The sequence below is a fragment of the Siniperca chuatsi genome, linkage group LG1 (assembly GCF_020085105.1).
Source record: "Siniperca chuatsi isolate FFG_IHB_CAS linkage group LG1, ASM2008510v1, whole genome shotgun sequence".
In the NCBI taxonomy this organism is placed as follows: Eukaryota; Metazoa; Chordata; class Actinopteri; order Centrarchiformes; family Sinipercidae; genus Siniperca; species Siniperca chuatsi.
In genome coordinates this window covers 29,069,278-29,084,538 of record NC_058042.1, presented here as the reverse complement: position 1 = coordinate 29,084,538, position 15,261 = coordinate 29,069,278, and the positions used below count along the sequence as shown (strand labels likewise).

General features: G+C 39.2%; 1 protein-coding gene across 1 annotated transcript in view; it reads left to right on the top strand.

The window, feature by feature from the left end:
- The first annotated feature begins 2,680 nt into the window (after positions 1 to 2,680).
- ntrk3b (neurotrophic tyrosine kinase, receptor, type 3b) overlaps positions 2,681 to 15,261 on the top strand; it is a 179,224-nt gene continuing 166,643 nt past the window's right edge. Inside the window, 1 exon segment of the mRNA XM_044200637.1 lies at positions 2,681 to 3,534. Coding sequence (XP_044056572.1) covers positions 3,293 to 3,534 — 242 coding nt within the window. The 5' untranslated portion in view covers positions 2,681 to 3,292.

Sequence of the window (15,261 nt, the reverse complement as noted above, 5' to 3'; positions counted from 1 at the left end):
AAACTTCATTAATGGAAAAATTTCAAAGACAAGTACAAATAAAAGTTCAGGATGGGATCAAGGGACTGGGTGGCATCTGAGGAACCAATCACATTTTGATAGAGCTCTGGATGGCACTTTAAAGAAACATTCTCAAAGGGCTTTCATCTCCAAAAAAATTCAACTTCATCTCACATTAGCTCAGAAGGACTATGACAGGTGGTTGTTACAATCAGCAAGACAGATATTTCAAACAGAACTTTCAGATGAACTTTAGAGAAGATTGAATGTGACAAAATGATTTAAATTAAATAGATGTTACATAAATAAATAATGGAATATATCTAAATGCAATAAATGCACTGGTATATAAAATAACAAACATAAATAAGTTAACAATTTACTACTGGGAAGTGATTTAAATATATAGAAAATAAATTAAAACATAACTAATTTAATGGAAATGAATGTAGTTTTTAAATAAATAGATATTGTTTTATTTCATTTGACATTGATGTTTTATTGTATATATAGTATCCCATCACTTACTTAATTACTGAATTACTTATTTTAATGAAGGAATATGTATTTTCATTTTACTTTGAATTTATTTAATTTCATCATTTATTTATTGCAGTCTGTTATTTCTATAATCCCTATACTTATATATACTTTTATACTCACATCTTGTCTTCATTATAATATTGCCCAATTCAATGCAATGCTTTCTATTAGACTGCATTATTCTCCGCTCTGGCATATAGGACAAGCTTCCTACCTTAATCTGGCACAACAATGGAAACAGTCTTGTTCTGATTATGGTTTGTTTGTTTTTGGTAGTGGCTCAGACTGTATTTTTCTGCTTGGACCCAATACACAGTTTGACAAAGCTTAAAAAATGGTGCAGTTATGAAAGTGTTTGCCTGCTATTAATGGACCGTGGAAAAATCTAAATTTAGTAAAAATCCTACATGAAGAACTGAACTGGCATGTCCTAACAACTGCATGGCACTGACTCAGGTCCACTCCAGTGAGTGCCATCTACTCTTGCTCTTCAACTGTTTCATATTTTATTGTCTTTCACATTTTATTAGCTTTATTTCTATTTGAAGTTGCTTGGGGAAATTGTATTATGGCTATAAATAAAATAAAGTTTCGGAAAGTTTAGGATAAAGAACATTGGTCATTATAAGTAAAGTTACACACATCAGATTTAATAGAAAAGAGAGTCAAAGGAGAGAGGTTGTTTGGGAACTGGGATGTTTTTTTCCGCAACACATTAAAGGAGAGGTTCACAATTTTACATGTCTGTCCTAAAACAACAGTCAGGTGTCCATAAACTGAAACTGGTTTCGCTTGCCGTAAGTGTTCATATGGGCACCTGACTATTGTTTTAAACTTTTGAAAAGAAAAAATTGTGAACCTATCCTTTAACATATAAAAATACATTATTTCACATAGAGGCAAGTAGCAGCAAAACACATGCTGTTTATTACCAGCAAATTGATTCACCCCCTCGATTATTTTAATGCTGATGGAAAATGGAAATAAGTTGTGTTAAATATACTGTATAACAATATGAAAGCATCAATTTTCCATAATGGTGTTTTGCTGGGCTCTCTTGGATAAACAATGCAATTTGATGCCATGTAGTCTCAAAACTGCCTTGATAATTACATTTGAACATTAAATCATTTTCATCCGGCCTCCCACTGAAACTGAAGTTTCCTCATTGTCAGACCCTTACAGAATCCAACCACAATGTTGTATCTCTTTCAATTTCTAAGTAACCCAGGGTTACTGCTCATTCAGAATATCATGATGGAGGCATTTTTTGGCCACTCAAGATGTCAACATGGCCAGATATGGACGGTCATTATAGCTGAGCTGCTTTTAACGTCACACTTAACCAACGAGTGCAGAGGACGTTTCTGACTTGTGATACAGTATAACGGAGATTATGTAAAAATAAAAATCTTAATCAGCAATTAAAAACACAGCATTAATATTTATATTGAACTCTCTATATTAAAAGCTTCTATACATTTTTACAAAATGTTACACTTACAGTAAAAGTATACAACCGCTTGGACTATCACCTATGAGCAACCTTTTTCAAGTCCACCCACAAATTCTTGATTGGACTGAGATCCGGGCGCTGACTCGACATGAACAGTGTTGCCTGCAGTGTTCCTTTGTGAGTGTTTCCTTTCCAGATACATCCGCATCCAAGCCAATTAAATTGACAGGTGATCTCCATTTAACCAATTATGTGACTTCTAAAACCAAATGGCTGCACCAGTGCTTATTAAGGTGTGTCCTGCTAAAGGGTGGAGGGGGTGAGCAGTTCTGCAAACATTTATTTGTGATTCATTTATAATTTGTATTTTATATTTGCATTTCATTTAGATGACATTGTAGAGATCCGTTTTCACTTTGACATTTAAGGGGCCTTTTTTCTGTTGATCACTGTCAAAAAAAGCCACTCGATCTACTTTGATTCTACGTTGTAAAACAATAAAACATGACTTCCAAGAGGGGTGAGCACTGTTAATCTGTCTGTTTATTATAACTTCACAGTAGAAACCTTATCATGTATCTTTATGTATCTGCTCTGTACGGACTTAGGGGCTTATTATTTGAATTACTGTAAATTATTTGTGCATTTATCCCCAAAGATATTACTAATATATTTTATAAGATTGCTAGTTTATTTTAAGTATATTGTATTGTACTTAATGATCAACTTAATCATCTATCATTCTTAATTTATATTTTGATCTTATAATGTTGCTGCAGCAATCCTCATATGAAAAGTCTGGCTGTAATCACTGTTGACTGCATGCAGTTTCTGCAGGTGTCAGTGTGACTGTAGCCGGTAGGAGGGACTTGATGCTCCAACTTCTCATTTTGTGTCTCTCTGCTCTCCAGCCAGTCGTCCTGGTCCTGCTTGGAGAGAGACGACGACATTAGCAGCATTCCGGGGAAACACCATGCATCTTAGGCTGAAAGGACGGCTGGAGCCTCACGTTATTTCGCTTTCGTATTTTTGATTTCCATTTTTTTGTTTTGTTTCGTATTTTCTTTCTTTTTTTTTTCTCCTTCTTCTTCTCCTTTTCACCCAATCTCTGACGCGCAAGGACACTACAGCATCCATCCACGGCAGAGCCGCTCACATAGAGCATCCTCTGTACAGACGCACCACCATCCTCCTCCTCCCTTCCTTCCTCCTACTCTCCTCCTCTCCTCTCTCCTGTTCTGTTCTAACCCAGAGGACATCGGTACCGCTTCTCCCCCCCTTTTGCCCGGAGACATGGATCTATGGTTTCATTCGATCCGGATTTGCTGGTGGAGGGTTTTGTTTCTGATGAGTGTTTTCCAGGACTATCTGAGCTCCATGCTGGACTGCCCGCCGACCTGCAGCTGCTCTCAAACAGAGATCTATTGCAATAAGTCCGACAACGGCAGGTTTTTCCCTTTACTCGCCCTACAAGATACTGGGAGCAATGGGACCAGCGTCGACATAGCAGAGTTATTCAAAAACATCACCTCTATGTAAGTAGATGCGGATTATGCCGTGCGTTTTTTTTTTTTTTTTTTTTTTGAATCATTAATTGATCACATCCTCAGTAAAGCGCCTGTGCTTTCAGCGTGTCTGTTGCTTTCTTTGCACTGATCTGATTTGTTGGCTGATTATTTCTTATTTTGAGACTTTTTGCACTTGTACCAGTGCGTTAAGTGGCCTTTTATGATAATACCATCTCTGACAATCGGTCTTGTATGGAGGGTAAATGCGCTTGTTCTGCCTCGTGTCTCCCCTGCACAGTAAGACAAACCCTTTGTAACCTTGTCAGACGTGGCAACAAACTACTTGATCTTGAACCTTGGTATAGTTACTGTAGGATTTGTGCGCGCGCGCGTGTGTGTGTGTGTGTCCCTGTAAAGTTGCTCCTCCGCAGCGGCTCCGCAGGCCTACATGGTCAAGTGACAGAAGGATGTTGCGGAGAACCTCAGATTACCCATTCAGCTGATTCCCCTCTCTCATGTCCAGCAACTGCTCCGACAGATTGGGCCAAATGAAACAGAAATAAACGGTGCAGTAAGGTCAACCAGTTACATTTCAGCCTGCATCCTCTGAGACCGATGCGACCCGACAAACTTTATCATGTCCAGATGATCAGATGATGGGGGGGGCTAGAGGAGGAGGATGAGGAGGAGGAGGGTGTTGAAAACGTCACTTGTGGCTTTTTGTCCCCTAAAGACATGGACATGTAGCAGGACGCTTGGGTTTCAGAGGATTCATAAAGGGTCTGTTTAAAACAGAGGAGCAATGATGACGGCAGCCCCCCGTCACCCACACACCCACACACCCCCAGAAGTACATTTTCATTCTGCATCCTCTGCCCCTCCCTCTCTCTCTCTCTCTCCCTGGCATCGATCCTTCCTGCCACCATCAAAGCTTTCTTTCTTGAAAAGTCTGACAAAAAAAAAAAAAAAGCGCAGCTCGGGCCTTAAAATAAGACCTCTGATGTCGATGAGGTTGATTTGCATATAAAGTAAACATCTCCCGTTAACGCACTGGAATTCCCCGCACGGCTTCCTCCGCGTCGTCTTACGCCACAAAGGACTTTTCCTCCCATCAGTTTGGGTATCCGGTTTACCCTTTATCCGTTCAAGGGAGACAACAACTTATTTTGTGACACGGTTCATCGCTTCCCTGTGCCACTAGAGGGTAGCCTGGTACCCTCTATACACCGGGAATCAAGTGCTCCTTACAACACTGGAGTCATTTACGTGACTGTTTTATCAGAGAGAGTTTTTAGTCCAAATGGGCACAGAATAAGCTCAGCAACATAAAAAGCAAAGGATGACGAAAGAGACGAAGGGTCCGAGGTCACAGCACACTCTTAGTGATTAGATAAAGATTTCCTCTTTGTAAAAACCTGCTCCATTCACACTCCAGTCATTTATCTATTCTCTAATCCTACCTCTTGGATTTTTCATTTAAAAATGCCAAAATTCAGTTTCTAATAAGCAAGAAGTCACTCACTGATTGCCTTTTTGCCTTGTGAGAAACTCTAATGCAATTGACCCAGGACTAATTGTGCGTTTCATGGCCCCTTGCCAGCAGGCCGCTTGTTTGCTTGCTGCTTAGCAGGGACAGCAACCTCCACCCAGCACCACCAGCAGCTCAGTGACAGCCTATCAGAGACAATACCTCCCAAAGTGACATGAGCTTACACATCTCGGAGGAATATTATATTTATTCAAAACCCACAGAGATGATTTGTTATTTGTACATTTTGTGTCCAATTCTGATAATCAGCTATATATGTTCAGTTCTATAGGCTATATTGTAATTATGTAGTTTAAAGGCATAAATATGGTACACAATGATTTGGCTTAAAACAATAGCACACAGTCAGTTACAGCTAGTCTGTAAATATATGCTGTGCTAATTGAAATGCATAATTGAATAGGTCTAATAAATAACAGGCTAATAGTTAATTGCTTGACACAAATTTATTTTCTGCCCAGCATTAAAAATAATAACCAGTATCCATACAGAGCAGTCGGTGATTGAGGCCACATACAGGACAAACTGTCCTTGGTGCTCTCTCTTTGTTAGGTGTTAGATGCATGAATGTTGCTAACAAGAGGTCTATTTCAGTCATCACAAGGGAAACAGGGAGAGATGGGGACAATTTATGGAGATGGAAAACTAGAGCGAGGGCTCCTAGCAGGAACCGTGTGACGATTGGTCAGGCCAAACGGAAACTGCCAAATCCAGATAATAGTTTTCCAGTTCTCTCCCATAAGAGATTCATCAGAAGAGGCATCGCTGTTTTGAAGTGGATAAGATAAGGCCTTGCTGTGATACTTGAAGAAAAAGCGTTTTTTTTTCTGAGAGCTGCTGAAACATTTGACAGGTTTGTGTAAGTGCTTGCAGAATCCAATCAGCGCTTCCACCTCTGGTGATGATGTTTGGCCTCATTTTGTTTTCCTTTTTTTTATTTGGACCTTTTTGAGAGCGTGGTTTGTAAGGAGAGGCTCAGCTATCAGACCAGTCGGCCCAGTCATCAATTGCTAAATGTCTCCAATATGTGTTTAGATTAAAAATCACACCCCTGCCCTCCTCATCTCTTCTGCTCCTAAGTACATCCTTTCATTCAGCTCTTTATAATTGTATATGTATTCACCAGCATCCATGCCTTCACCGTCACTGCTGAAACTGTTGCAAAACACTGAACTATTACATCAATTTGTGGGAGTTAGTAAAAGTCAAAGTGTAAAAGGTACATATGTAATGGTGTAATAGCAGTTAATCTATAACATTGCTTTTCTATGGTAATTAAACAATACAATGGTAATATCATATAATACCCCCATAAGAATCCTTCAGGGACTTGTCTGTAGTCACAAACATTTCATTAACATATAATAAATGGAAAATACGGAGCCCCTAAAGTCCTGAAAGATTATATATTTTTTTATTTTTTGCTCACAAGATCAAATATCTTTCAGGACATCCAAACTCCAGCGTCTGCCAACAGTTTGGTAGAATCTGAATTTTACAGATAATTACAAGGTTCCATGTGTCCATAGAATATGTAGATCTTCGTGGAAGACATTTTACAATTTTCATTTCCACTTCTCTCCGTGTCTGGCAAAAAATTAAGTTAAGCACAAGTTTATTTTTTAAGTCAAACAATTTCCCAGGAAAGGTGCTCTACTTTTATAGTGACATTACGATATTCACCATAGTATAATGCCTATCATACTCTTGTAGGGATTTATGGTTTGTCAGTCATATTTAAAGATCCCAGTGGTGGAAAGTAACTAAGTACATTTACTCAAATCCTGTACTTAAGAGCAATTTCGATGTATTTGATGATTCTACATTACTTGAATATTTCCATTTTAAGCTACTTAATACTTCTACTCCACTACATTTCAGAGCGAAATGTTGTACTTTTTACTCCACTTCATTTGTCTGACAGCTTTAGTTACTTTGCAGATTAAAATTTTACACAGAAAACTTTATAATGAGTTTCTAAAATGATATATTGTTACCAAATAGTAATGTATATAAAGTATGGTAGTTAGAATTAGCTCCACCTCGACTACAACATTAACTAATGTCATAGTAATAATAATTGGATAATGTATATGATATAGTAGCATTACGATGACAAGTAATGAGTACTTTTACTTTTGATACTTTAAGTACTCGGCGTTGCTAATACCTTTCTACTTTTACTTATGTAACATTTTGAAGCAGGACTGTTACTTGTAACAGCGTATTTTTACAGTGTGATATTGCTACTTTTACTTAAGTAAAAGATGTAAATCTTATTCCACCACAGAAAGATCCCCCTCCAGACACGTCTTAAGACATATAAAAACACTGTGCTTTGAATAATAATCTGTGTCTGATATAGTTTAATTACCTTGTTAAAGATTGTTAAAATGACATCTACTCCTTCATCCTCATTAAATATCTAGAATCTATGAAAATGTCAATATTTTTAGTTTGAAAAGTTTAACTACTAGACACAAGATGTTTCCTACTTCACCAACAAGTTCTCAGTTAATGTGCACTGGAGGCTTCAAATTTCTACCATCACAGTTATGTTAGTTGCATACTGGACCAGTTGGCTGTCCAGTTGCGATGTCACAAAATCCTGCTTGTACATGCACATCTTAAACTCCGATTTAAGGTGAGCACAGAGAAACTCTTCCCCCCTTCAGCAGATGAATGTGGAAACTTCTAATGTCAAACTCTGCACAGACATCATTCTGCACAGTGAAGCTCAAACATCCAAGTGAATTAACAATAATAAAAACACATTTTTAAACAATCCATGATTTATTATAGCGCCCAATAGCATCCCCCCAAAGTCTCCAAATTTCTCAACACAGTTCACAAATGCGTTTCAAACATCCAGCCATAGGACATGTTGAGATTTAGGAGCACTGACAGGCCATCCATCCATCCAGGCAAAGAACGTTCAAATCCCTGTACCCTTTGATGTCTTATGATGTCATTCAAATACATATCTTATTATGTATGGTATTTGATTTTGCTATAACAGTCATTAGGATATACTGCTCTCTTTAAATGTGACTGTCAAAGCAGAAGTCCTCTATTTGCCTTTGAAATGAGACTGCTCTTCCAAAAGTATCTTAATTTTGGCTTCTCTAATGTCAACTCTTTCTTCAATCAAAGAGATTTATGTGGACTTGTAAAATTGCCATCTGTTTATCTGCAAACAAACGGAGACTTCCACACTCTAAGATGGTTTACTGTTTATCTACTTTGCCAAATACGGCTTGAAGTTTATCATTTAATGTCTTTTAAAATCTTGATCATCCAGTCTATGAAAGTCTTCCCATTTCCAAGGACTTAAGCTACCCTTTAAATGCATCATAATGTTATATTTATAGTAATTAATCTTTTACTTACGGAAGGTGGCACTTTCAAATGATAGAAGTCATACTTTTATTTTGGAATGAAGTTAAAACAGTAACCAAAGGCAATTTTTTTCACAGTCTCCTGTGACTGACCCTGATCTCTGACCTCTGTGTGGAAAAACGCAATTTCAGCTGTAATATGCCATAGAATAGGACCATGGGACAGGGTGTGATCGAACAGGACAGGGTATGTTGTGAAAAAGAGCAAAAGAAAATCACACCATTCATCCACTGCTTTACTGATGGTATATTTCACCAGCCATCACATTTACCGATGCCGGTTTCTCTGCTTCCTTACAAAGTTTTTTTGAGAAGTTTTTTCTCTCTCTCTTTTCTTTTTAAAATTTTAAAACAGCTCAGCTCCGCTCGAAACTATCGATGTTTGGACACCTTCCACTACACATTTTATATGAAACCTGCCAGCTAGCTGCTGCTGCCAAAGAAACCTGTTTCACACAGGAACGTTTCCAAGGTCTGCTTATAGGTGACTTGTGTGGGCTGCAAGTGTCCCCTAGTTCAGACACTGAGCATTACATAAATTCAGCGTTTTCTCTACCTCTTAAAACCCCTGTGCAGCCCACATAAGTGTGTGACTATGGCCAATAGCAACTTCAAATCCAAATATCTGCTATTTCATTCTTGCGTAAGGTTTCTGAATGGGAATTGGTAATTTAACGTTTATAGAATTTCACTGAAATTGCTGTCAGAAGTGGAGTATTTCCTTTTCAACTGAGAATCTTTGCTAAGTATCTAAGTACTGGATTAGTCCCACAATGAAAAAGATGTTTTGCACATTTTTATCATGTGTTTGTAGGGGCACTCCAGCAATTTAGTATTGCATTTCTGTAAAGTTGGGGGACACACAAAAAAAAACAGTGGTTGAAATTGATGCAGGTCAAGATCTCCTGAATTTTAGTCCCTAGTATTGGTCAAGCTATAAAAATGCTGGAACCTACATTTCCCATAATGCAGCTCCACATTGTCTTTCATTAGACCATCCCTAAATCCTTAAAGCCCATGTCTTTCAAACCCCACATTCCAGTGTGTAACACAGGCTTTCTGTGTCTTAAGTCCTTGGTGAGCTCCTTCTGGAGCCACAGAAGACATTATACAACTGTCCCAACTTTGTCTCAACTTTTGCTACTATAGCTAAACTAGAAAGTAAGCTGAATGTCCGCGGGCAAGTCATTGAACATTACCTGACACACAGATCATAGCTGGAATAGTGTTGCGTGGCCCGGTCCGAACCGCTTTGTCTGTTTCCCATTTACAGAGCCAGGGCTGTGTGCAAACAGCACACACTGAACGGACAGCTAGCGGCCCGCAAGGAGATATTCGCTGAATTTGACAAAAAGACGTGTATTGGGTTAGAATCGCATGCCCCACCTTTTAAAGCAGCCTTCATCTCGTCAACGCTTACATTGTTCTGTAGAATAAAGGTGCTGGATTTTAGTAGCATTAGTGGAGACATAAAGGATAACTTTTTTCCCCATGACCTCAAAAAATGTGGTATACCTCCTCAATATGAGACAAAACCATTTTTGGACATTTAACAATGTAATCTGGGTTACGTGCAGACTATACCGTAAGCATTTCTGATATTCTGACTGTGATTTGATTAATATCTTTTGGGAAAATAACTGACACCTTCCAGGTTTTCCCAGGCTCAGTCAGCTGGAACCCTCAAGCTGGGATGTCAGATGGATGTACAGTGTGGTGTGCCCCCTCCATCCACAAGCACTCACCCGCTTTCATTCTTACAGAAACACTCCTACCTTTCCTGCCTCACTGCTAGTGTATTTATTTATTTCCCCACCACCTCCCTCCTGTTCTTCATCCATTTCTTTGTCTTTGTTCTCCGCTGTGTGAAGTTTTGATGTCTGGGTTTCTGCTGCCCAGCTCACCTGTATCTGTTTGTCATCTTGATTTATTTTTCTCCACCGTGATATTTATCTCTGTCGTTTCCATTTTATAGAGGTTTTTTTTTTTTTCATTTTTTTTTTTTTTTTGCTCTTTAGTGGTGAGATGTTTTTACAAGCCTGCTGGGGTTTCTTTGTGTGATTCGCAGTTTTCGGTGCGTTGGTATCATTTGAAGGCACAAATAAATTATACCTAAACCTCACTTACCCTCTGTTAGCTGTTCACGAAGAACTTAGCTCAGAGCTTGGGATATCTGCTTTATATCTAAGCACATAGAAAGCAAAAAAATCACACTCTGTTATGTTCTTAATGCAATGCTGCTGCACTGTTACTCCTTATGTGACAGGAATTCTTTGGACACTGGTCAATTCATTAACTTCTGAATAGCGCTGAGTAACATCTGATTTTTCTTACAGAAGTGCTGATGTTCTGCACTGCTTTCAAAACAACACTTTTTTTTGATACCTTACTTTGAGAAATATAAACATGTTTTCCGCCAACCTCCTTTTTTTAAATCATTTTATAAAAAAGTCATACTTCTCAATTGTCTAAACACAAATGTCTACATGAAGTTCAGGTATTTGACGTTTTCCATACTCACAATAATTTAATGCAAACACAATTTGTCTGTTCCAGAGAAGTATTGAGGTTTGATAACCAGCCTTACATTTCAGTCTTTTTAGAAGTTGCAAAGAATGGTTTGGTAAGAAGCAGCAGGGTACTAGATTAGATGGTATCACAATTTGCTACATCAGTTCACTAAAATAACTACAATAGATGTAACAGGACTTTCTTGTATGGTGAACGATCAATCAAATAGCCTTTGGTAACGTTTGACATTTTTTCTCAAAGTTCTCAAATGTTCAAAGAGCATCTAAACACAAGCAGACATACAAGAAGGCTCAAAAATATAGTCGAAAACTGCCAAACCAGGAACTGTACGATCAAAGAGTAAGTAAACAAGATTAGGAATCTGGCCAGGCATTTGACACTGACTTTTGGTACTTACCAGTTTTTGATTCTCTGTGATATGGACATGTTCTGTCAGTAAAAACTAAAAACTCAAAATTGAGGTTGAGCCCTAATTTTGTGCCTTTTAGAAGTTTCAAAGACTCTGGTAGTAGCATAATATATGATTAGATCGGTGTGTTTGTGGCAATCCTTTACTCAGCTACTAACATAACTACAGCATTTTAGAAATATCTACAATAGCTGAAATATTTACTAAAGCAGGATGGATGCAACAAGGAGGACATTTTAGATGTCTGCAACTGTAGTTTCACAGGAAAGCTATTCAGATTCATTCATTAATTATTGGCCTGACTTAGGCTGTAAAATGACATAGAAGTGAAGTACTTTGCTTATGGGATTCAGGTGATCTTGACAACCTTCAAAACCCTCGCTGCATCTCCAGTCCCATGCTCTGTCAGTGTCATCACCACGAATCTCGTTTAACCACCCAGGATGGACTTGCTAACACACGTCCTGCCCGTTGGTCCTTTACCACACAGACCCCCTGCTGCCTCCGCATTGCGAGGCTCACGTCAGGCGGTGGGCGACGGGCTCCTCTGTTATAAACATAGCATCAAGTTTGCATGAGCCCGTCTTTGTGGAAAGTAGGTCACGGCTGCCATCTGAGAATTAGGAGGAGAGAGCGGCGGTTTTCGTTCAGATCCTCTGCATGCAGGGACGCTGTGAGAAGTCCCGACCGTGTGACTGACCCAGCTTCTCCCACGCCCCCACCACCTCAACTCCCGCATCTGCAGTCAGCCTTCGCGCCTTAAAAGATGCATACTAATGAGGCACCTTCCCCCCCCTTTAACAATCAAAAGATGCATTGAGGATCGAGGGGTGAAAAATACTGAAGGCTCTGCTGTTTCAGCCAGGACTAGAAAAACCCTTTAAAGCCTTGCAGCCACATTCCAGGGGCTTTCTGTTGACATTTAGTTGAGCTTCTGCTTTTATACAGCAGATTATGAGTCAGTGTCACTACTGTGCTCAACAGTCTATCATGTCAAATTTAGAGATTGAAGGGAGCAGAAAAAATCATGTATCTACCTATTTAAACTGCAATTCGGTCCATGGTGGCATGAAAAAACATAAAATAAAACCAAGTGAAACATTTCCCTTGGGCATAGTTAATCAATTTACATCTATTTACATGCATTGCCTTTAGCTGGATTTTTAAAAAATTTTTATAATGTGCTATGCGATTGCTCACTAGTAAGAAATAATTATCAAGTGCCTGCTGCTGTCAGATATTTACTGGTGAACACAAGACAGACAGTTTTATGTCTAATCAGGTAGCATGAGCTTTACCGAAGGTTTATTGCAGTTAATCATGTTTAAACGTGGTACCTGCAAGCTTAGTGAAGCCACACTGAAAGCAGCATTATAGCTAATTCCTTCTTCCGCACCCTCCTTCTTCATAGTGTGAGGCGTTCGTGCGATGGCGGTGGCTTGGAAACTTTCTTTTTCTCTCTTGACATCTTCCTCCCTCCTCTCTGTCGGTCCATCTCTCTCTCTCTCTCTATCACACACCATTAATTTCCTCAGAGATGACCTCTCCCCAGGTGAGGGTGTATGTCTGACCTCCACAGTGTCCATCACCCTGTGCCGGCTCCCACCAGACATCACCGACACAAAACCCCACCTCCCTTCCCTTCTCTCCTGGCTCCTAATAAAGCTCCTGCTTATTACTCATGTGGGATGTTTAGTGTTTCAAAAAACATCAATCATCATGTATTATCAAGTAGGAGGAGTCACCCCACTGTCCTCCATGTCAATGATGACTGGCAGAGCTGTGTGAATAATGCAGCTCTCTCAGTTCTCACTCAGCTTCAAATATATTTCCTATGCGGTATGCGTGTTGATGGATGCAATTTATTATTATCCTCTCTTCTCTTTCGTGAAAACGCTTATTTTTAAACAAAGAACAAAGTTCTGCTTCAGAAATGAATTTTTCATCTGTGCACATATTCCATTCTTCTGCAGTCCTGTATCGTCTGTAATTGTCTACATCAAAATCTCGCTTCAATCAGTGTGTCCTCGGATGGCTCCTGTTCAGGGTCACTTGGGGGCTGGAGCTTATCCCAAGGCTGGGATAAGCTCCAGACTAGACTATTCTTATTATTTTTTGTTATTCATTTTATCATTCTTTCAAAACCTGAAAAGTAGTTGCTTTGTGTTTTGGGCATTTCTTTGTTCTCACAAAGCAAAGCAGTACATTACCCACAGTGAGCTGCCCTCTCCTGCCCTCATCCGTCCATCAGTTTTCCATCTGTACAAAGTGAGATCTGTTTGAGGCAATCTGTGTACGCTGTGGTAAACACTCATCATGAAATAATGGCTCTACAGTCCTGTTTAGCTTTGACCGCCAACATCATCAGCAGTGAGGACAAGATAAAGCATCGCAGGACAAATGTACTTTCATATTTCCTAGAAACCAGAAAGATACGTATACATTGGCCCTGAGCACCATAGCAGCCTCTATTTATTGATTACCTCAGATGCTCTGATATCTGTGTTTGCTGTGTTCTGTGGACTATTATGGCGTAGTGCACTTCATCAAAACATTATGGACCTGGCAGGCCATTCAGCCGTACTCACTGATCATTCTCAGTGAGCCGAGGACTCTCGGTGGCCGTACAAAAGTCGAGAACACCAGAAGGGTTTTTTTTTAAGACCCGATAGAGCTTTGTGTGGAGGCAGATGAGAACACATTAAAAGTAAATGGTCCACTGGGACTCAACTCTCCTTCCTACTGGCTCCCTGTTGGTGCAATGACCTTGCTACTCCAGTCAGAGTATCACAGTCAGTCTCCATCTTCCTTCATAGGCTAAAAATCTCATCTTTTTAAGAAGTACCTGACATCACCCTCTCTTCCTGCTGAATCACATCCTCCACTCTCATATCTCCCTCCTCTAATATGCTCTCTTCTCGAAGTGAAAAAGCCCAGGATCTGTATGAGCCTTTCTTTCTCATATTCCATCCCTACAGTTCTGACTCTCTTAAGCCCAGTGGTTCCCAAACCTTTTGGCACCCCTTCATAGTGATTATTTTTTTCATGGTACCCCTCCATGCACACCCCACCACACGCACACATACATGCATCATATATGTCACATGACATATATGGACTAATACCTACAATAAGTGAAATATGAGCCTACAGCATACAGCTCTGAATAAAAAAAAAAAAAATCTGCTGTTTTATGTTGCTGTGTTGCAGTCCATCTGTCCATATAATTTGAACTTATTTATACTTATTGGCTTTCTTGCTGAGAGTTAGATGAGAACATCGATACAACTCTCATATCTGTCTGCTAAATATGAGGCTTAGCTTAGTTGAACATGATGAAGACTGGAAACAGGGGGAATCAGCTTGTTGCTGTGAGAGTGGAGACTCCAGAGAGTCACTGCGCCCGGCCCAGAAGTAGTCTGTTCCATAACCCACAAATTGTCATTTTTACAAATCAGGTTTTGTACACACAAGATATAATGTGATTAAATAGTGAGCTTTAGATTTGCTGGGAGGCGGATTTTGTTACCTGAAGACAGAGCCATGCTAGCTGTTCCCCCTGTCTCAAGTTAGGATTTTAGGATGACAACCAGCTGTTGTTTTACCTGCGGCATTACGGCATAATTAACAGGGTTTTTAAAAGAGTGATTTTAATGTTTGATGCTTGTTTTTTTCCGTCTTGATGTTTTTAAAAACGTAAAATTGTACGTAAAACGTAAAAGTGTAGAAGCTGTATGTTACTAATAATAATAATTTAAAAAAATGGATGGGTGTTGTGGCTCTGAAATTTGCACTTTGTTATTTGTTCTTTTTAATATTTGGGTTTGTAATCTGGGAATTACAGATATTCAGTTGCAAACCAAAAG